We start from the raw sequence: 22,327 nt of genomic DNA on the forward strand, positions 1-22,327 counted from the left end.
CAATACTAACCTCATTTCGTCAGGTTCCAGTCTGAAGCAAATTATAACTTCTATCGTTTCCCTTCCATCCCCAACCATGTTTGTACTTACAGGTATGTCCAGGAGGAGTCATATTTTGTGGCACACTTGTATGGGTCAGTCCGGGCCATTGAAATTTCAGTTTTATCACAATGTTGGATGAGAATACTAAGTACTGCAGAGCCTCCAAATTATATGTATCAGTGTTTTCACTGTACTATTTCACCAAAAACTACACTACCACCTTACAAATTTGGTGTGGTGTTGCCTTATGGTATTTGAAAACACTAAATCTGAAAGACAAGGGTTTTTCTCCCAAACTTATACTACCTCCTCCTTCCCAGCTGCAAATGGTGTTGAATTGGTACCACACCCACTCATTGAGCAAAGGAAGAGAATATCTTGAATGCTGAAAAATATGATTCTCCTCCACCTGTTGGGTTACTCATAGATGATTACGTCATCTTAATACTTCTCCTTCAGAAGCCTTTTCACAGATTTAACATGTGGGTGATAATTTTTAGGTACTTCATCAAGCAACTGTGCATGGAAAAAATGACACTGCTTACTGTTCTCCGTGCTGAAGCTGAATTATCATGACTTGATGAATAATGAGAGTAGGTTGTCCTGGTCTTTTGTGGACAAATGTAGGTATTCTGTAGAAATTGTGAATATACTTTTGGTGATATTCTGCACCAACCACAATTAAATCTGTGTCCATATTACCAAACACATTCATTACCTTGAAGTCTTATATATGACGAAATCATGTTTGCTGTGGGAGCATTATTTTGACAATGAGACTGTGCCTTTCCTTACGTAACATGGTCTGTTTTTGCCTGTAGTCTTCAAGTAACCTCTTCCACGCATAAGACACGCTGGTTGAAATCAAATGATAATGATAGCTTACATGAGCAGGTTGGACTCGGGGACAGTTGCAATGGTGTCACATTCATGACCTAATGAGGTTAAAATAAATCTCTCATTGTTGTAATTATTCTGACAAGCTGTGTGATACGTAATTTCCTTAATTCCTTCAGTAACCATTGGTGTTCAGGATTTTTGCATCTGACACTGGAAGCAAGAAACATAGCGAAATGAAACTTACCTGAAGAGAAAAGAACCTCTACTTTAAAAACAGTTATAAGGCAAAAACCTGCATTCTACTGCTATTTTTGATAACCTGAGAAGTTTATTTTATTTTTGAACCACTATTATCTTGGTGAAGATTGGGTCAAAAAATGCTTTTAATCTGTGAAAAGAGCAGGAAATTTAATGCTCTTTAACAATCAATTTGGAATACTTACCAGGTACCTCTCTTCTTTTATTATATACCGAGCGAGGTGGCGCAGTGGTTAGCACACTGGACTCGCATTCGGGAGGACGGCGGTTCAATCCCGCCTCCGGCCATCCTGATTTAGGTTTTCCGTGATTTCCCTAAATCGCTTCAGGCAAATGCCGGGATGGTTCCTTTGAAAGGGCACGGCCGATTTCCTTCCCTAACCCGAGCCTGTGCTCCGTCTCTAATGACCTCGTTGTCGACGGGACGTTAAACACTAATCTCCTCCTCCTCCTCTTTTATTATATGCCACCTGGCCTACAAACCTACATGTTGCTTCCTCCTACAACCAAAATCAGTCAACTTTATCTTAATTAATATTACAGACTGTAGGAGAAACAGGTAACACAGAACAAAGATAACTAGGGGAAACATTATTCCACAATTTATTAATAGAATATATTCAAGAATGGAGCACAAGAATATGAACACATAAAGCACAGGGTAAGACAATAAATCAATTTTCACTTTCTAGCATTTTCTTCAATTTATTTTTCCTCTTTTTTTTTAAACATTTTCTTTAAATGTAACTACTTAAAGTTGAAAAAAATTGCTAGTCTACATGAAAAAATGGACAAAAATATGCTGACAGTGTATAATAACCACAAAACCTCACTGTGTTCAGTACACTGTTTGGCAGCATGCAGGCAGTTCTCAGGGGTGATTTTCGGTGAGTAGATGGTTAAACTTGAGCACTGTCCCAAAAGGAAGGCAACATTCACTATCACATACAGTCCAAATACAGCACAAAAGTAGTCTATACAGTGCCGATATTTGTGTTGAGAATTGTGGTCAAAGACACCAAAATTGCAGGCTTGATGACAATTCACAGAGTGAATTCCAGAACTAACATAGCAAATTCCTGCAATGAGTACATGCTAATTAAAAGTGGATTACAGCAGTATCAGGTCCCATAAGTTTTTGCTATTAAAGTATGCTGTAAAACACTTCTCACTAAATGAAATGTCTACACACAATTTAAAGCCTACACAGACTATAGGCATCTTTAAAATCTCTCAGAATGTAAGCCATTCTGTATTTCACCAGAGGAATGGCATTTCGCACATCTTGTGTGATCAGTACATTACATTTTATTCTTACACAATGTTTTGGTTGTTGCTAGAATGATGTAAGTAAGTAACAATCAGTCTTTAGAACATTCCAGCTGATGTGAAACTTCACAGTAATCATTAAATATAATTACTACAATGTAAACAAATGCTACCTGTCACAAATCATTTAAGTACACAAAACAAGGATTTATAATTTTACATGATCATCAGGCAACAATAAATTTAAAAGGCAGCGTATTTTTTATAGATTTGTTGCTTCATAACATATACATTCACATTACATGAAAATCTGTCAATGGAGGTAAATCTTAACTGAACTGTGAATAAGTAACAATGCTTTCTGAAATGTAATTCTAATATGAGGAGGAATAATTAAATTTATGAAACATAAATCAACATAACTTCCTTTAAAACTATAGTAAATCTTGAAACAGTTATAATTTTTATAAATGTACACAGACTCATTTAAAGCTACTGGCATCTGCACAATGCTTCCTTACATTTCAGATGAGCAAATATAAAATGGCATTTACAATTATAAATAATACATGTAATTGAGCAGAATAACTGAGCTATTTACTTCAACTGGACAGAAAATTTACAAGCCTCACCATTTTATGCATTTCTCAGAGAAAATCTCTCAGACAGCATTGTATTTTGTAAAGTGCTCCCAAACCTTATGATATTAGTATCTCAATAAACAGTGATATGTAAAATTGCAAATTCATACACTAATCTAACTCACAGTTCAAGTGTCCACAGTTTTATGTTTTTACTACACATAATACACAAACTGAAACCGAAACATTATTTTTCTTCTAGCATATTACTTAGCCACTGAACTGAATTTCATATTTAGCATGTGTGTGAATAGTTCCCAACACCACAAAATGGAAAATGAAGTGGCAAATGAAGAAAAGAGTAAAGGTAACCACTCAGTTTATTTGAACCATTGACCAGTAGACAGGTGGAAGCACATAAACAAGGCTGTCTGGAAGCGCGGACACACACACACACACACACACACACACACACACACACACACACACAGGGAAAGACCCTTTGCATGACAATGTAGTAATATTAGTAGCAGTAGTAGTATGTGTGTGTGTGTGTGTGTGTGTGTGTGTGTGTGTGTGGTGTAAAGCAATGCGGTAGGACACTTAACTCTTGGCAAAACTTCCAAAGAATCCTGTTTAAAATGCCTGCCTACCACTCAACATCTCAACTAAACTGTGGATAGTTACCTTTATTCCTTCATTTATTTGAATTTGAGACAGGACTTCCCAATACTAGATTAGAACTGATGTGACACATACATGCCTAAATTACTGTCAAATATATCATGACACATTCAGTAAAGTTTCAGCCTACTTGTTACACCGCTGCATGCAGTGTCAAACTCAGAGTCTGCTAATATGAATGATATACAAATGCGTAAAACAACTCGTCAAATGTTGTAAAAAGTAACTATGAAATGCAGTCGCACTGGTGAGGCCAGAAGATGCAGTGATAGCAACTGCAATGAGGACGATTGTCAATGCTGCATACTGCCAACCAGAAACCTACTGTTCATCTTCAGAAGTGATTTTACTCTTCTTAAGTAACCTAGACTTACACCTAAACATTTAAAGACATGGCCAATGGGACCAAACTTATTCCTTCCATGTAGAGCTTTCAGATAGAAAGAAATGTGAGCAACAACAGAGAGGAAAAAAAAAAAAAAAAACAGGTTAAATATGGAACCGCAAAGAGAAAGTAAATAAAGCAAGTCTCATAAATTTAAAAGAATTGCACTGAAACAAAACAAAAATAATATGAAGAGCAGCTCATGGAATATTTGTTAAGAGGTCAGAAATGTATACCTTGTCTGTAGGTAACTATATAATGTGTACAGGAAAACAAGACATTTTCAATTTAAATCTGCTTTCCAACAGAACAAAAACATTTTTTGTCTGTGGTACTAAAACCATATTAATGCACAAGCTGTTTCTGTACGATTTCCAGACTTGTCAATAATTGTTATATTCAACATAATCAATGCTGGAATGCATGAAAGATTTACTGTGCTTGAAAAATGTGACAGTGATAAGTGTAAACTAACAGTAAAAAATGTTTTCTGTCTGAAAGTCAGTGAAAAAAAAAATTATAATTTATACTTTATATAGAACATTGTTACACTACTGTGATGTCTGCTTGAAGCTAGTGTCTGCAACTACAGTTCCATGCATACAGACTTAGTTTTTGCTGGATTTGGGGAATCCAACCACTAAAAGATGAATGGTTTATTCAGGCCCCCTTTTCAAAATGAAATAAAAATCAAAACTCTACACTTGTTTATGCTTTCTACATAGAAAACTGGGTGTGTAAAGAGGTTTATAACCATGATATAATCACTGTGTAGCTTCCAATAAATGTTTGTTCCATTTTGTTAAATAATTTGAAAATATATTCCTCATTTATTAAACTCACCTTGAAGCATTTTCAACTAAAGCAGTAGCTGAACAGCTTTGAAGGAATAAGTCAATTCCCACAACAATACAAACAACACAGTTCAAACATAACTTTGAAATGTGTTGTTGCATTTGTATCTGCTAATATCTGAACAATATTAATCTACATTTTACAATAAGATTCACAGATTCACTTGTGGTACCTAGAACAGTTTTAAAAATACCTGAAATTTTCATATCTTCTTTTACTACATTCCAAAATAAATGAAAACTCATGAGGAGCTAAACTGTGAAGGTAAGAATCACCTTAAAATATATATACACGCATTTACACTCATTCAAAGTTTACATCCATTCATCACTTGGTCTCCATTTTCAAAACAACAGCAGGTTTAAGTAACAGAGTGCAGATAGAAGAAATTTTCTTCCTTTAACTTCATAGATATGCTAAAAAAAGTTACCAATATGTAATTTTCAGTACTGACTTACATAAATAAAACCATCAAATAAAGATCTGTCAAACAAACAATAGTTAACAGTTGGAAGCTCACAGTACTGTTTCCATGTTTGTGTATGTGCTACTTACAAAACCAAAAACACTGACCAAACTGATATACTGATAAGACAATGATAACTTACTACTGTACACATTTCAAAATCACGTTTTTAAAAATGTATATATTCAGAATACATCAACCGCTAATTCTTACACTGCTAAATTTCCAGCCTATTGACTACACTTCCATATTGGACAAGAGGCTCAGATAAATAATGGGTGTTTTATTTCTTGTAACCTTAAAAATTTTCATTTCATAAATAGATGACAGGAAATTTTCCTTTTTATTTGAATATAAAAACTGCAGGTGCAGTGGCATTTATTGAAGTACTATAGGATGTAGAGAATGAAGCTCACTGCAGCAAATGTCCTCACAGAAGAAAAATGTAAAATGAAGTGATACCAAATCACACTGAATTTGCTTCCCATTGTGGAACTGACACATTCAGTCTTTGTTTTCCTGCTGTTGAACACTAAAGAAAACATTCCTCATTAATACAGAGGAAAACTTAAAGAGGATTGGTAAATTTGTTCCTCTTTAACCATTTCATTCTGTTGCAAGAAACAGTAGCCAAAATATAATTATAGAAACAGAAAATACCAAAGCTATGTCTCGTGTAGTGTCACAGAAGCTGTCTGCTAATAATAGTAAAGGTTTATGTAAAAGAACAACATAGTAACTAATTTTATCTGCAGGTAAAACTATGAAATGAGCACAGGTAATGAACTTAAATATTTTATGATCACAATCCACTCATAAAATCAATATAAATTTTTTAGAATACAGCAATGAAAAGCTGAAAAACCAGTGCACCTGCTTCTTAATATAGTGACAGTGAAAAAATATATCCATTTAATTTCTGTATGTTTACTCTGTACTAATAAATATCCTCAACAATTACAAGACAGTTATAATCCAGTTCTACATCATACTTTCTAATTAAAAAAAGATAATGTTGTTGCTAAAACCTGATGTCAGCTTTAATGCTCATTTAATACAGTTTCATACGATTGTTTAAGCCACAATGCTTTAAGCATGGAATAAGCAAAGATGGTTGTTAAGTCATGCCAGCATGATAAAACAATCAGAAATTAAACTATTCCTCACCCCAGAATCACTCTGAGGGTGGAAAAGACTTTATTATGATTATCTAATAAAAGTACTACCCTGCAGATAATTCAGAAATAATATAAGCGAACTGAAATCTATGCGAAATAAATAATATCTTTCCATGGCTTTACCCGTATTTCACAATTCAGTTTACCATGCAGATACAATTTGTAATTAAACAGTACCAGTCACAAAAATACACAGAACACTTCCCTTGACTAAATTATATACATACAGAAATGTATCTATCCGTCCGTCTGCCATGCAGCAGCTAGCAATTTCACTTAAAATTTCTGGAATTACACACACTGCTTATCACTACATTATCATATTTAATATAACTATTTTTTATCATCATGAAGTGGTGACTTAAGTAACTATATCTTGCCATACATTTCTCATAACTCTGAAATTATGAGAATAGCATAACTACCTCAATTTTGCAGATAATTACAGGATTATACTTAACATATAGCATTTCATATCAGATGTTAATAGGGGAACAATAATCTCTGGTCACATTCACATTGGCACTGCCAGAACAGCAACAGCATACATTTACAAGAATTGTCCATGGTTTCAATAAGCAATTTTTAAAGAAAAGGAAAGGAAAAGAGAAAGTGGCTTTAACATGGAGCTGAACGATACCACATGAAGGTTATCAGACATACACTCCCATGTAAATACTGAGTGTCAACTGCTATTTGCATCGTCCTTTGAAGTATGTGGAATTAGACTGTAAAACAATTTTGAATTTAGTACTTGACAGTAATTTTCAGCTACCATGTAACTTGCGAAGGAAAGCTGTGTATGTGCTGGAGCAGAGGTCATTTTTTTTAAAAAAATGCATCTACAAACTGAAAGAATATATATGAAATAAACAGTAAGGCTTGAACATTTGACGATGAAAACTGAAAGCAATATAGGGACTGTTATTCTGTTTTTGTTTCTTTCATAACTGCTACTTTTATCTTATAACGGAGCACCTGCCATATAAAACACACTTACAAAGAAATTCTGAGCAATTGTTTTAAAATGCAAAAAATTGTCAAAAAGATAAAACCTCTGAACACAGATCTGAAGTAGTGCTTACTGCCAAATATGGAAATGCGGATAGAAATCTGAACTACACCTTCATCTGGTATATTGAAAAAGACAAGGAATAAATGAAAATGTGTTACAACCATTCAGAATTCTCAACCTTTACTGTTTTCTTTCCCTTCGGCAATAATGAAGCAGTGGTTCTGGGAGCTTCAGATGCATATTGTTTTTTGCACCGTTTTCTCCTGTACTTCCTTTTTTTGTAGGTTTCTCATTTTTCATGTACAAATCTGAACTAATGTTCCATCATTCTCAAGTACATTACATATAAGATCAGTAAATGAAGATTTAAAAATGGATAGGTAAGTCCAACACGTGAAGAATCATCTCTCTTGCATGACACTTTCTGGTGTGTCAACATGTCAGCAAATTAAAAAGTTTTCAAAGAAAATAATTTACAAAATTAAGATATATAGGACCTGAATGCAGTTTCATTAAAAATAACTAAATAAATTCATCTGCCTTAGAATTTGAATAAATGGCTCTGAAACAGGGAATTGGGAATCACATATAAACATTATACCAACCACAATTTTGGAAACAAATGCAAAAGACAATTTTCGCTTTATAGTCAACATTATGCCAAGCATGAAAAGAAATTTGCTTTTGCTAATACACATTTGGAATGACAAAAGGAGGTCCATGAGACCAGCACAATGCAAATCCACTTTACTTCAACATTCTTTTCATGACGTTGCTGGTAGCAACAATCATGTAGTTTCCTGTATAATTACTTGTTGATATGAATCTTAAACCAGAAGTCAGATTTTCCCCTTGTGCTTAAGCTGCCTCTTCCTTTGCAAGGAGTTGTTTATGTAAAAATATAAAGCAGTCATGTGATTCAGAACTATTTAAAAAAATTGTCCAGCCCTCTAATTACGCAGGAGTAGGAGTAAGACCTAGAATATATTCTACATTTCAGCCATCCTGAGTACATAAATGTGGTGGCTGAACTACAATTTTAAGTTAATAAATGCCTTATCCATGATCTTCTACATCTTAATTTGCATTCCAGCACAGAGTTTGATAATGCAGACTGAAAATGCTCTTACTCATTTATATGCTGATTGTATTTCAACTGTCTTGTAAAGAAACACATTTCATACAGCTACCAGCCTCATGCAAGCCTTTTGGATACTAACAGCATATGAACAACTTTCTATTGGGGGCAAACCACAGTTGAGCTTGGAAAACATGGATTCACTGAATAAACAAGGAAAGAATTCTCACTTCCAGCAAACTATCAATGCATCTTTAACATACTCTGCTGTCTCTTCACAGGCAAATAATAAAATGCTCCAGTTCACAATAAATCCAAGCACAAGATTTACAGCCTGTAAAATTTTACTTCTGAACTGTAGATGATTGACAGATATGAGAAAAACACACACACACACACACATACACACACACACACACACACACACACACACACACAAGGATCTCCAGTGACATTTGTGTCACCAATAACTCAAATGGGTAATGTATTCTGCACTTAGGAACATCAGACATACTTTTTTTTGTATGACAAGGATGAAGAATAAATGCAAAGAATAATTCACTGCTGCACGTAAATGAAAACTGCATTGTTGAAATATCAATCATTTCATTTTGTACCTTTTTCTATGCTTGGTGTTGCAATACAATGTTTTGTATGTCTGTTACAGTTTTATAAAATTATCAAGAGTAGATATCTAGTTCAACTCTAATGAAACTGCTGCCCTCAACAACAAATTTGGTAGGACTGACTCACTACAAGAATAGACATTACAAATGGATAAGAAACTCATTTAGAAATAGCAATCTGACAGACAATTTACCATGAGAAAGACATGCAGAATGAAGATAACTAGAGCTGTTCTAAATTCTGAACACTTACAAATGAAATATGAACTTCCCATTATTTACTGAGAGTGAATGAGTCTGAACACAACTGCCAGGAACAACAAAGACTTGGGGGAGGGGGGATAACATTTCACGAAAGTGCACATGGAAAAGGGAAAGAGGAGGAAAAGGAATGAATGGAGAATGAGAAGGAAACAGTTCTGTAAGGCTGAGAAATTCTCACGTGGTATCAATTAACACACAAATTCCAGAAATAAATTCAAATGTAATTTTCACGAAAGTACTGAGTTCTTAATTGACAGTGTCCTAATGCAAAGACTGAAATGAATTCTTAATGTAGAAATTACAGTTAAGTCTAATGAAGAGAGAACACACAATGAAAAAAAGAAAAAAAACACAATATGATTTTAATTTCTTAGCTCAACAAAATTAGGTTGTATTATATCATATACATGCACGACACCACAAAACTTCACTACTGAAAAGCTTTCCTTAATGACTTCAAAAAGTCAGACATTTCTCTTTATCTTTTGTCTCCACACACAGCTACAAAAGAGATAAAAATTAATCACTAAATCATTCAACATGATTTCTACACAGTTACATCGCAGTTTGTAAAAAGAAATTACAAGAAAGGAAAGGAACTGCACATTTGTCCAAAGAATTGGCAAATTTGTTCAAAGAGCAACTAGAAAATAACTAGTACAGACTTTTACACAATTATCTGCCACATTCCTCATTCCACAAGATTTGCCGTTCTCTCGGTGTCCCATTCTCGGTAACACAGAAACGCCCATTATCCCACCGCACTGCAAACCCTTCTCCCACGGTGAGTGTGATTCCCATACCAGGGAATCGATGCAAAGCACCACCAGTGCCCGTAATAATGGTAGCATTACCATTTACATCCTGAGTGAGAGTGGCATTTGAAATCACAGAGGGAAACACGTCCCGAGGGGACGCCTCAAGCTGCAGTACGGCAGAACACTGTGGGCTTCCACTCCTGGGACTGCTGCTAGAAGAATAGTGGGCACCTAGGTCTGGCCTTTGTCATTTGCTGTTGGCTTGCAATGCAGCATTGATCTGTGCCCACAGGTCTTTCTTACAAGATTTAGACCTGAAAGAAATAAACATCAGATTATTGTTTATTTTCAGATTTTTACAGTGAAATCAACAATCTGTCAATTTTGGTCAAACTTCGTGAAAATACTATCTCTTCCACTGATACTCCAGTTATACATCTCCCAACAACCCTCGGAGTGAGACCAGAGACTGCACTGTGATTCATTACATTGATGGCCAGAAGATATGCAGTGGAATAGATGGATTTTGCAGAGCTGCATGCCCAAAATCAAATTCATGCAGTTCTTTAGACATTTCAATAAAAATTAACATAAAACCTAAATATCAGAAGGAAAAACAAAGGTTGTCAGTACTTGCCTTTGTGACATGAAATTCCAAGCACTGCCAATATGACAAGCGGAAGAGTAATAAAAGCTCAGTAAAAATGAACTCAGAAACAAAATGAATAGTGCAGTCCATTAAGACAAAACTGGAAAAGGAGAATGAGAATTTCTTTGATTACATTTGTCTCACATATTACCCATCTCTCTCTTTGGTTTTTATCTGTTTTCTTTTTTATGTTGCTTCTTGCACTATTTATCCCATTTTTCAATCAGTATTTACTTCTCACTAAGTCCTTTTATAATCTCTGGATAGACACTGGCAAGAATGTACTTACTAAGGTACTGTTTCTGCTCCCTCCCCCACCTCCCTCTCATGCCTTATTTAAGTACTGGCCATCATCCATCTCCTTTCAAATTTACTGTTTCCACAAGTGAACATTCCGTTTGTTAAAGCGTAATATAAGAAATCTTGCAAACATCTGCTAACTCACTGCCAAAATACATATGACTGGAACTAAGTTATGAAACAAAATTGGAAAGAACATAGTAAAATCTAAAGTTTTGGAACTTTTACAGTTACTTCATGAGCACCTTGTGAAGTATAAGGAAATTTTGAGTCTAAAGATTGCCAGCAAATTATACAAACATAAAAATATTCTGCCATCTTTATAATGACTTTCAAGTACTGAAAAAAAACAATGAAAATTCTTTTAAAAAAATGAGGTCAATTGGGAAAACTGTACCTAAATAAAATAAACAGTGAATGGATTGTAACTGAAGTTGAAGTAATTTTGAAAAAGTGGATTTTTGTTTTGTTTTTATTGTCAATGAAAATACGGGCCTGAAGCTATTTGCAGGAAAATTCTTCTAGGTGAATCAAGACTTTTCTACTGACTTTTATTGGGTAGTATAGCTTGTTGTGCTGATTACTTCTGCATGTCTGTGTACAAGTACAATGTCTTTATACGGCTGATGTTCTATTATCTTTGCAGCTTCTGCCAAGCACATTGTCTTTTATCCCTTTGCATACATTTGTAGTGTCTTCTGTTTTAAATCCTTTTGTTTTATGCAAGAAATAAAGCTCATTCATTATATGCTGTTATATTGTAATTACAGCCGGTCCAACAGTATATGGGCCCAGAAAAAATGTTAATTTACTGGGGCAATGTTTTATTTTCTTCCTGTCAATCAAGTCTCCAAATTGTGTTCAATTACATCAAGGGTTTTACCTGGAAAGTGAGAAGGTAAAAGATGAATTGTACGAAGCTTTTCAGTATCCAGCAATTTGATGGAAATGATTTTCAATTGTGGAAGTTATCTTTCACACTGAGAAATTGCTCAACATCCTTGATGGAAGTAAAGTAAGGCCAGTTGAAGGTACAGATGCACAAAATTTGTGAGATAAACTTAATACAAAAGCAATGCTTTTTATTTAACCTGATACAGAACTTGAACAGCTGCAAACTGTCATGTTGTGTGCTATAGCAAATGGTATTTAGCATCGGCTTAAGACAATTCACGAGCAGTGATCTGCAATAAATAAAGTAGCATTGAAATAACAGTTCTTTAATTATAACATGTCACTCTGTAATACTGATGTGCAATATATTAGTAAAGGTGAAGCATTACCACATTCTCTTGCAGATGTTGGTGAACCAGTGGGAGATGCAAACAAGAACACCAAAGTTTTAGGTGGGCTTCCAGCAACATATGGTTTGTTTGTTGCAGCTTGGAATTTGTGTGGTGAAAACAAGCAGACTTTCAAAAATTTAACAGAAAGATTACTGAAAGAAGAATAAGGTTTGCCACAAACTGAAAAAACAGCAACTACATTTGCTGCTGGTAATGGAAATCACAAAAAGCATAAAGGTCAGGGTCAGTATTTACAAAGCAATTTAAGCAGAAATTCTGTGAATAAGGAGAGTATCAAATGCTATTATTGTCATAAAAAGATCATTATAAGGTTGAGCGTAAGGAAAGACAGATGAAATTGTCAAGAGAAGGTCAAGAGCCTAAACATTACGCTCTGAGTGCATAAATTAGGAACATTTTGGCTTACTGATAGTGCTGCATTAAAACACTTGACCTTACACAAGGAATGATTTTTACTGCTTAAATCACTAGGAAAGTTCGAAGTTCCTGTTCAGGTATGAGATAACTCAGCTGTCTATGCCGTAGGTATTGGCCAGTCACATTAAATGCACTAGTCAATGGTGTATGGGAACTTTGTACACTGTAGGGTATACTGTATGAACCCTTTTCTTTCCAGTGGGAGCAGTAACCAGTAAACATTTAGAAGTCACATTTAACAATAATAAGATGGAGGTATTTCGTGAGAGGCTAGTGACAAGTGGTGTAAAAGCTGAAAATAAATGTTACAGAATGTTATTTTGTATGAAAAATGTGGAACAAGCAAATTGTGCATCATCTAAATTAGCTCTTTTCTGAATTTGGGACATCCAAATTTCAAAAATTTGATGAAAATGGCTGACTGTGGTTTGATTCTACAAACGGCTCTAAGTAAATTCCTCTGTGAATCACGTCAGTATGGTAAACTTCATGAAGGGATTTAGATCAAGTTTTCAGACTCGTGCCTGTGCTCCAGGAAAATTACTCATGTACTGGGATTTAGTGGATCTACTTCCAGATCACTAAGCTGTTGGTTTTACAAGATTAAACAGAAACCACACAGTACCATAATGAGTTATGAAGTTAGGTTATGTGCAAAAGGTTGTTCTCAGAAATCTGGACTTAATTAGGGAGGAAACTTTCACTTGTTGTACAGTACGAATCACTCCTTAACCTTTTGCTTTTGGCAGGGGTGTACGATAGAGATATGAAGAAGTTTGATGTGAAAACTTTTTTTCTCAAGGGTGATTTTTACACAGATATATTCATGAAACACAGCCTGAAGGTTTCTTTAGTGAAAATGCAAATTTAGTCTCCAAATTAAACAAAGGCATTTATGGACTGAAGTTGTCTTCTTGATGTTGGAATGGAAAATTTGTTCAGTTTATTAAATGTTCTGATATTAAATGTCCCGATTTCATCAGATTCATTCAGATAATTGTGTGTTTTTTTCTTAAGACTTAAGAACAACCTGTCAAGTCTCTGGAGTAAGCACTTCACAAAAAAAATCCAGGTATTGATGGATCCAGTTAGGCATCAGTTTATCTGATTCTTTATACATGGGGCGCATTAATGAGATATCAAAACTGATCATTTAAATAAAATAATTAAATAAAGTAACTTCTGAAAACGTATCACTATTTGGTGATTTTTCTTTGCGTAATGACTGGCAGCAATGTTGCAAATGAATACTGCATCACTACCAGAAATATTTAACTGCCTACTAGAGTGAAATACATACCAGAAAATGCTGACAATCTTTAAGGACAGGTTCCTTACACAAAACAAGGGAAAAAAGTCTAGTAAACCTGGGCTCTACAATGCATACCTTAAGAGCTAAGAGCACTTGTTCATTTTTGCTAGTGAGAAACACATCTCTTCTACCTAACACATGCTTACAGCTCTTAAAGTACGCATTTCAGACCCCATGTTTACTACACTTTATACCACTACTTTGATACGAGTGCCCCTTTGCTCCTGTGCACTTCATTTGCCTAGTCCTCCAATACACATTCTAAAAGTCATTCCTTGTAATCACTGTCATCTTCATGTTGACTAAAAAGTATTTTACATACAAGTCCAAACTGACGAAAACACAATAATTTCAACCACAGGAATCAGACTAGGTACTCGCTTTCGAAGAACCTTGGTATGGGCCACGTAAGTGGGAGCGCTTCTTGGAATACCCAGACTGTCTGATCTAATTACTATTACCAGACATCAATATTATTTGAAGCACAACAACTTAATTATATGAATACATCAATTACTCATTCATGAAATACACCTTCCCCAAGTCTGTGTTCATCCTCTCAGTTGGCATTCAACACCACACCTCTGATCAGAGACTGTACAGTAGCTTCCGTTCCACAATAGACACTCTCCCTCTTATTGCCATACGAGTCCATGGAAGACAGAATTGTTCTCAGCCCATTTCTCCTGGGAAAGCTGGTGCATCCCACAACTATCCCTGTGAACTTTTGCATATGCAGATCCCCTGAGTCATGCCTCAAATTAGCCACTGTAACAGTGGTCATATTTCGGTAAATCAGGCCTGGAAAGAGAGAGAGAGAGAGAGAGAGAGAGAGAGAGAGAGAGAGAGAGAGAGAGAGAGAGTTTCTTTAGCTTTATAAAAACAAACTTTAGATGTTCTCACAGGCTACATAAAATGCCTATTACACGGTGATATGTTTCAATATAGTTCTTGGGTACAAGTGCCCCTATTCTGAGATCTTCCCTATCTGCTCTGCAAGTACCACGTACTCCTACTCGATGGGAGGCCCTAGCCACACGGGATTTCCAATACCGTAAGAAAAAGCTCATAGAAGGTTAACCTGATAGGAGTGAGCAAGCAGTGCCTTAACTAGTGTGAAGTTTCATCCAGTAAGTGACCACCCCCACCCCCCCCCCCCACCCCCCAACTGACCTCCACATTCTTTATTTCAGAGACAAATTATGGTTAATGATTAATCATGCAAATTACAGAAGCTTTTATTATGAATGTATCAACAATAATAAAGCCACATTTTGGCTTTTCCATAATAACAACAGTTAGTAACACTTAACTACATTATGTTTACACTAACAAATTCAACAGAAACAAACCTCCTTCACACACAAACCCTGTGTGCCACACAGACTTAAAGCTAGGATACGACACTGCAGTGCCTGCTTTGTCAAGAAGTATGATGCATGTCCTTTTTGATATGCATGCATGTCTGAAGAAACAGACACTGCAGCAGCTACAATAAAAAACATAAAATGTTTTCACAGTTGTGAGTAGGGACAATCATCAGCTGTATAAGGGAATGATGAAAACAAAAAATTACGCTGGACGAAGCCTAGCCCAAATTTCCCACTTACCACAAGCAGCTGCCTTACCTTTACACTATTCAAGCACAACTCATTGCCAGACCCAAACTTCTACATGTCATCAACTATGTGTCTATAACCTAAGTTCATACATCCATAATGTATATTCCCATATTCCCAATACACATAATGGACATAAGAGTGTAGGGTGTAGACACATGGTTGACAGCATGTGGGAAGTTTGGGTCTGGCCATGAGTCAGGCTCGGATAGTCTAAGTGTAAGGAAACCGCTTGGGATAAGTGGGAAATTTGGGTTTGAACCTATGTCCAGTACAAGTTTTCATTGTCATCATTCCATTATACAGCAGATGGTTATCCATATTCACAATTGTGAACACATTTTATGTATAAAATCAGTATGTCTACAGTAAAATCCTGGAGATAGAAGTATCAAAAGTAGGGCCTCTTTGCATTCTTCCATTAATTAATGCCAGTTCGGAGTCCACAGTGAACTACCTTATGAACACCCTCTCCCTCTAAAAAAAAAACCACACACACACACACACACACACACACACACACACACACACACACACACACACACGGACAGAGAGAGAGAGAGAGAGAGAGAGAGAGAGAGAGAGAGAGAGAGAGAGAGAGAATTTATATTTACTACTTTATGAAATTTTTTATTGATAACAGATTACAATTTAAAAAGAAGAGGTGTTTCTAAATATAATTCTATGAATAACAATTACCTCTGCTATTCAAAATTTAATCAAGTTCTGCTGCAAAAAGAAGCAGATTACGCAGCTATAAAAATATTCAACCACTACACTAATTAATCACAAACACTGACTAAGAAAAAAGAACAGTTCAAAAACATTAAGTTAGTTTAAACCCAAGTACAGATCTGCAATATAAATTGTCAGCATATTTCCACTCATAAAATGTACTGTTTTCACAAATCAATTGGTAAGTTTTACATATTATTAAGACACTGCAATCAACAACCATGGTAAGACCAAATAACAAAACATACATCCAAAAATTAACATGATACTGTAAAATCCTGTGTGCAATAGAATGGGCAAACATAACCACTCGCCAGACAGAGGCACTGAGCTTCAAATTCACAAATAAACAGTAACTGGGACACGATTAATCAACTTTTGAGTTTTCATTCTTATTCAGAGCTAATTGGCTTGCTGTGCCAAGACAATGTAGCTGTGTTGGTATATATGTGTCCGCTTGTTCTAAAGAACAACAAAAGTTCATAAGCTGAGCTATCATGTTTCAGTTCTAGTTTAAGTACCTATATATCATTATACTATGAATGCTGATGATCTACTTATTTCACGTTTATATATCTGAAAAAGCATGGATACGGTTTAAAACATACCTTCGTATTGACTGCAACCACTCTTTAAACTGAGTATTGCCATCAGGTGTAATCTGGAATGCAGCTCTTGCAGAGCAAACAATATTAACAAAATCTTCATAGTCACTTGCGGTCAGATGATAAAGTTTCTGATGCATGCATTGAATATACCTGTAAAAGAGAGGTATTTATACTCACATTGCTAGTGATTTTCAAGCCTTCAGATACTTACAGATTACTGGCAATGTTCACAACACACTGTGCAAATCTGCTACATTACTTTCTTGCCTGTGAATACGCCCCATGAGTAAAGCTTCTGTAAAGTTTGGAAGGTAGGAGACGAGATACTCCCAGAAATAAAGCTGTGAGGACGGGGCGTGAGTCGTGCTTGGGTAGCTCAGTTGGTAGAGCACTTGCCCGCGAAAGGCAAAGGTCCCGAGTTCGAGTCTCGGTCCGGCACTCAGTTTTAATCTGCCAGGAAGTTTCATATCAGCGCACACTCCACTGTAGAGTGAAAATTTCATTCTAGAATGTATTTTGGATTTCTTCAACATGATTTGGTTCGAGGCAGTTATACATCCCTACAGAGCCTGCGATGGTCAAGTACATCATACTTATAAAGTTTCTATAAAATGTGATCAGCTGCAATGTATCCCTTTGATACTTTATACTCAAACAGCCAGAACAGATGAGTAAACGATCCAAAAGAAAATAAGTGCATTTTACATTCTAAATTAACTTTTTATGACTTATTCAATTATGTTGACTACCAAAGAAATAAACCGTTCAAATGAAAAGCGAATGGGTGCTGTGTATCAAACCGAGCAATCAGCTTATACCTCAACAACTGAGCAGTCATGTTGATACCAACACACAACAATGAAACCGTTCAGAGAAGGGAAGCTACTAGTGATAAGGCACCAGTACTGCTAATTGTCAACAAATAATTTACAGCAAATTTCAACGTGTACCAATGTGAACAGCTATGACTGACAGAGGGTTATGGAAGTAGATCACAGGACTGGTAATGAGACAGTAAATATTTTATTCTGAATTCATTAAGATTTTCCAGAAATGGGGATAAAAATAAGGGCACATTCCTTACACAGCCAACAGATCACTACTAGCTTTTAGAACTTTGGTATTGAAAGCAGTGCAAAAGCTAGGGGGCAAAAAATATGAGACTTTTCAAAAATTACTTACAAAAATCATCCATTATCAAAGGTGCAATTGCAATTTAAACTTACCCACTAGATGACCCCCCACCATGGGTGAATGCTGTGAGACGGAAAGAGTGGAAATTGACAAAACACAGCAAAACACATTCTCAACATTTCCAGGAAGACGACATAGACCGATCTTCAGTTTCATTAGTCCATATTAAAGAAAAAGTTGGAATACAAAAGCAGCCCTTTTGTGTCACATACCTTTCTTCTTGATTATTCACAATGTATAACAAAAAGGAAGTTATATTAATATGCAAAATGTACAATTTTACTGGATCAAACATGCATTTAAGACCAGAAAAACTTTTGAAAATGCCTTCCTGATAGTGTGCTATTCGTGAAAGCACTGTAACACTTTCTATTTTAAGCAACTGCCATATGCACATGAAGCAGCAATTGTAAACAGTACTCTGCTCATTTCTGACGCATCTAACGGGGTGATACTGGCTTCAAAGGAACATACAGTGTAAAACTTTAGCACCATCTCCCCTTATCATACCGCCATGGCCATAACTCATCCGAAAGGTGTTCCATAGGGTTTAGGTCGGGCCTCTGGGCAGGTCAGTCCATTTTAGGATTGTTATTGTCCACAAACCAGTGCCTCAGTGACAAGGTACATACATACAATTATCGCTTCCAAAATATTCCTTTACTGTACACAGTACATGATGTTGTAAAATATGTTCATATCCTTCCGCATTTAGCCTGTTCTTTAGCACAATAAGAGGAACACACCCTAAGCATAAAAGACACCTCCATACCGCAACACCACCTCCTCTATACTTCGGTGTTGATGCTGCACATGATAGCAGGTAACGTTCTCCATGAATTCGTCAATTCAAAACCCTTCCATCGGATTGCCACAGTACCTGTATAAAGTGATTCACCACTCCAATTCACTTGTTTCCAATCATTCACTGTTTACACTATTTTGAGCATCGTTTAGCATTGACTACAGAAATGTATGGCCTGTACGGTGTTGCTCGACAATTGCAAACCAATCTTTTTAGCTCCCTATGCACAGCCAATGTGCTAGCTGGACTGCTCATAGCATTTTGGAAATCACATGTGAATTATTCCAAAGATTTCAATCCCTTTTTTTATAACCATCCTCTGCAATGCTTGATTGTTCCTGTATGTTATTAGAGGAGAACTGACATGTCTTGGTATAGCTGTGGCTGTTCCTTTGCATTTTCACTTCACAATCACTTCACCAATAGTTGACTTGGCAGCTTTAGAAGGGTTGAAATGTCCCTGATGGATTTCTTACTCAGGTGACATCCAATGACTAGTCATGTTTGAAGGCAGTGTGTTCACATGACTGACCCAGTCTACTGTTACTGCTCCTGTACAGAAAACACAGCCCTCAACAGTGTGACTGTCTCTCCTGACATTTAGTGCTCGATTTTGCATTGCATAGGGATATCTGGATACGTTTCATCAAATAGTGTGTACACTCCGGTAATTGATATCACCTAATTAACAGAACCAGTCGTATCCACAGCTTTTATGAGGCACCTCAGCTGTCACAAATGTACTTAACAATTGCTATAAAAGGAAAGTCTACACAGATATATTAGGAGTTAACAACTTAACAAGTACTTACATCTGTTGGCACTTCTGGACAAGCGGAGTAAGTGCAGAACGTAAATGCTGCATTATGAGGCTCGGGTTGTTACGAGCAAGATAATGTGCAGCCTCCAAGGCCACATCGTGCAGTACAAATGGACTGACAATACTATTCACGGCACATATACAAAACTGGTGTAAGTATTGTGTTCCTGAAACAGACAGAAATAATACTCAGAATAAAGTCTGTAACAATGAAGCAAGACTTAAGTATACTGGAAAAATTACTGTTTCCACGGAAATCATGAAAAGAGGAGGTAGGTAGGATTAGCTAATTCCTTTCTCAGTAATACAAACACAGGAATGCAGAATTGCGTAAGCGTCAACTGTGCTTTTGCTGCCCGCCCACCCCAAGTGAAATGAAATAAAGTATAGCTGAAGACACAGTAAACATGACTGTCCAATTCAATTACATATTTGGGGCAACTAAAGAAATTTTGAGATATGGTAGTCTTTTAAACAGCATCCTTCATGGGCGGTTTCTGGGAGTGGTGGGAAAAAACCATTATCATAATATTTTGTTGATGAATTATTATTTTTGCCCTGTTCTAGGAAACTACACATACAGGAAAATATGTTTTTAGAAAAGCTTTATTCAGAGAAATTATACCAGCAATGAAAATTAGTACAACAACTGAAATTCCTGGCTGAAACAATACTTATTTTATACAACAATTCTGTTATGTTCTACATTAGAACAAAACAGTAGCAAACAGATAACACGTAAATTTTGCTTTGAATTTTTAGTGAGCATTAAAGTAATCAAATAAGAGACTAAAGCTACTTCCGTGACCAGATGGTAAAATCTGTTGTTAATCTTTCCCAACGTGCAATTTTTGTGCAAACAGCATAACTACAATCCTCTTATTTACTGTCCTGCATGTACTGGAGTATTATTTCATGCACCCTCATGAACTATGTCATTGCACATGTACTTTTGTCTCTCTCTCTCTCTCTCTCTCTCTCTCTCTCTCTCTCTCTCTCTCTCCCTCCCTCCCCCCCCCCCCTCCCCTGCTGTCTCTCGAGTAGTATAGAATGAGACTCGTGCACAATAATTTGTAGGTGAAGTAATGAACATTTTTAATTAAATTGTGAAAAATCACTGAGACTTGATATTTGTGTCTTAACTTACAACTTATTGTGAAAACTAAAAAAAATGGAATCTGAAATATGGTACAATGCACGCAATGATTACAATTATTGTAACATGTTTTTTTTCATATTTTGAACAAGAGATACTGAAACAATTTCAATGGCAAGATGAACTTACCCAGTTTCTTGGCAATACCAAGCAGCCACTTGACATCCTCACCATACGGAGGGTTGCGAGCATACTTTGCTTGCGGTCGGTCATCGTGAACTCGCCGTGCTAGTGTTTCTAGCGCCAGCATACCCACCCGGTATGCTGCCAAAAGGTAGCGCAACTGCACCTGTGAGTACTGTTGTTGCTGAGGCTGTTGTTGAGGCTGTTGCTGCTGCTGCTGTTGTTGCTGCTGTTGCTGTTGTTGTTGTTGTTGTTGTTGTTGCTGTTGCTGCTGCTGTTGCTGTTGTTGCTGCTGTTGCTGTTGTTGCCTGTGAACCTATGGTAGCACCATTTTTCGTTTTACTGAATGACCCTAAGTTCTGTTGTTACAAATGCTATGTTGGAGCCAAACATTTGTTTGAGAGCAATAATTACAAATAAATAAATAAATAAATAAATAAATAAATAAATAAATAAATAAAGGAACATAAAGCTGTCAGTGGCCTACAATTATATGACAGCTAAAAAGATTGTTTTTCTTTCCATTTATGTACTGTATATAATATGAGTAACCATAATTCAGAACATTTTATATCTTTATGCTTTCAATAATGAGTCTGACAAATTCAAGAACTAGATAAAACTTTTACATGATTCCTTAATATGAGTATAATAGTAACATTTGTAGCACCATAAGTGTGTTAATGTTTCAAAAAAGTTATTACTAAATTTTTCCAAGTATACAATTTTAACTCCTTATGCCTTATCAGCAGGTACGATTGCATATAATGAAGGTTATAGTGTCAAATAATGTGTGAAAGAGAAATAACTTGTTGGCAGTCTCAGCAGGTATTATACACATCATATAAAATAACCACCTATACCCTAAAGTTGCATCAGGCAATACAAATAAAGGAAAAAAAAAAGAGCACAGCAGCAAACAAAGTGCTATGCTGAATTTGCAGTAAAATGAAGCTTCTGAAGATGGCAACATTATTTAAGAA

General features: G+C 35.9%; 1 protein-coding gene across 1 annotated transcript in view; it reads right to left on the reverse strand.

Moving 5' to 3' along the window:
* Positions 1-1,818: 1,818 nt before the first annotated feature.
* Positions 1,819-22,327, reverse strand: part of LOC124618709 (zinc finger SWIM domain-containing protein 8 homolog) — a 521,177-nt gene continuing 500,668 nt past the window's right edge. The window contains exons 22-25 of the mRNA XM_047145371.1: positions 21,351-21,660; positions 20,058-20,232; positions 17,247-17,396; positions 1,819-10,613 (exon numbers count right to left, since the gene is read on the reverse strand). Of these exons, the coding sequence (XP_047001327.1) occupies positions 10,547-10,613; positions 17,247-17,396; positions 20,058-20,232; positions 21,351-21,660 (702 nt within the window). The 3' untranslated portion in view covers positions 1,819-10,546. The remainder of the gene's footprint in view (positions 10,614-17,246; positions 17,397-20,057; positions 20,233-21,350; positions 21,661-22,327) is intronic.

The sequence above is a fragment of the Schistocerca americana genome, chromosome 1 (genome assembly GCF_021461395.2).
Source record: "Schistocerca americana isolate TAMUIC-IGC-003095 chromosome 1, iqSchAmer2.1, whole genome shotgun sequence".
Lineage (NCBI taxonomy): Eukaryota > Metazoa > Arthropoda > Insecta > Orthoptera > Acrididae > Schistocerca > Schistocerca americana.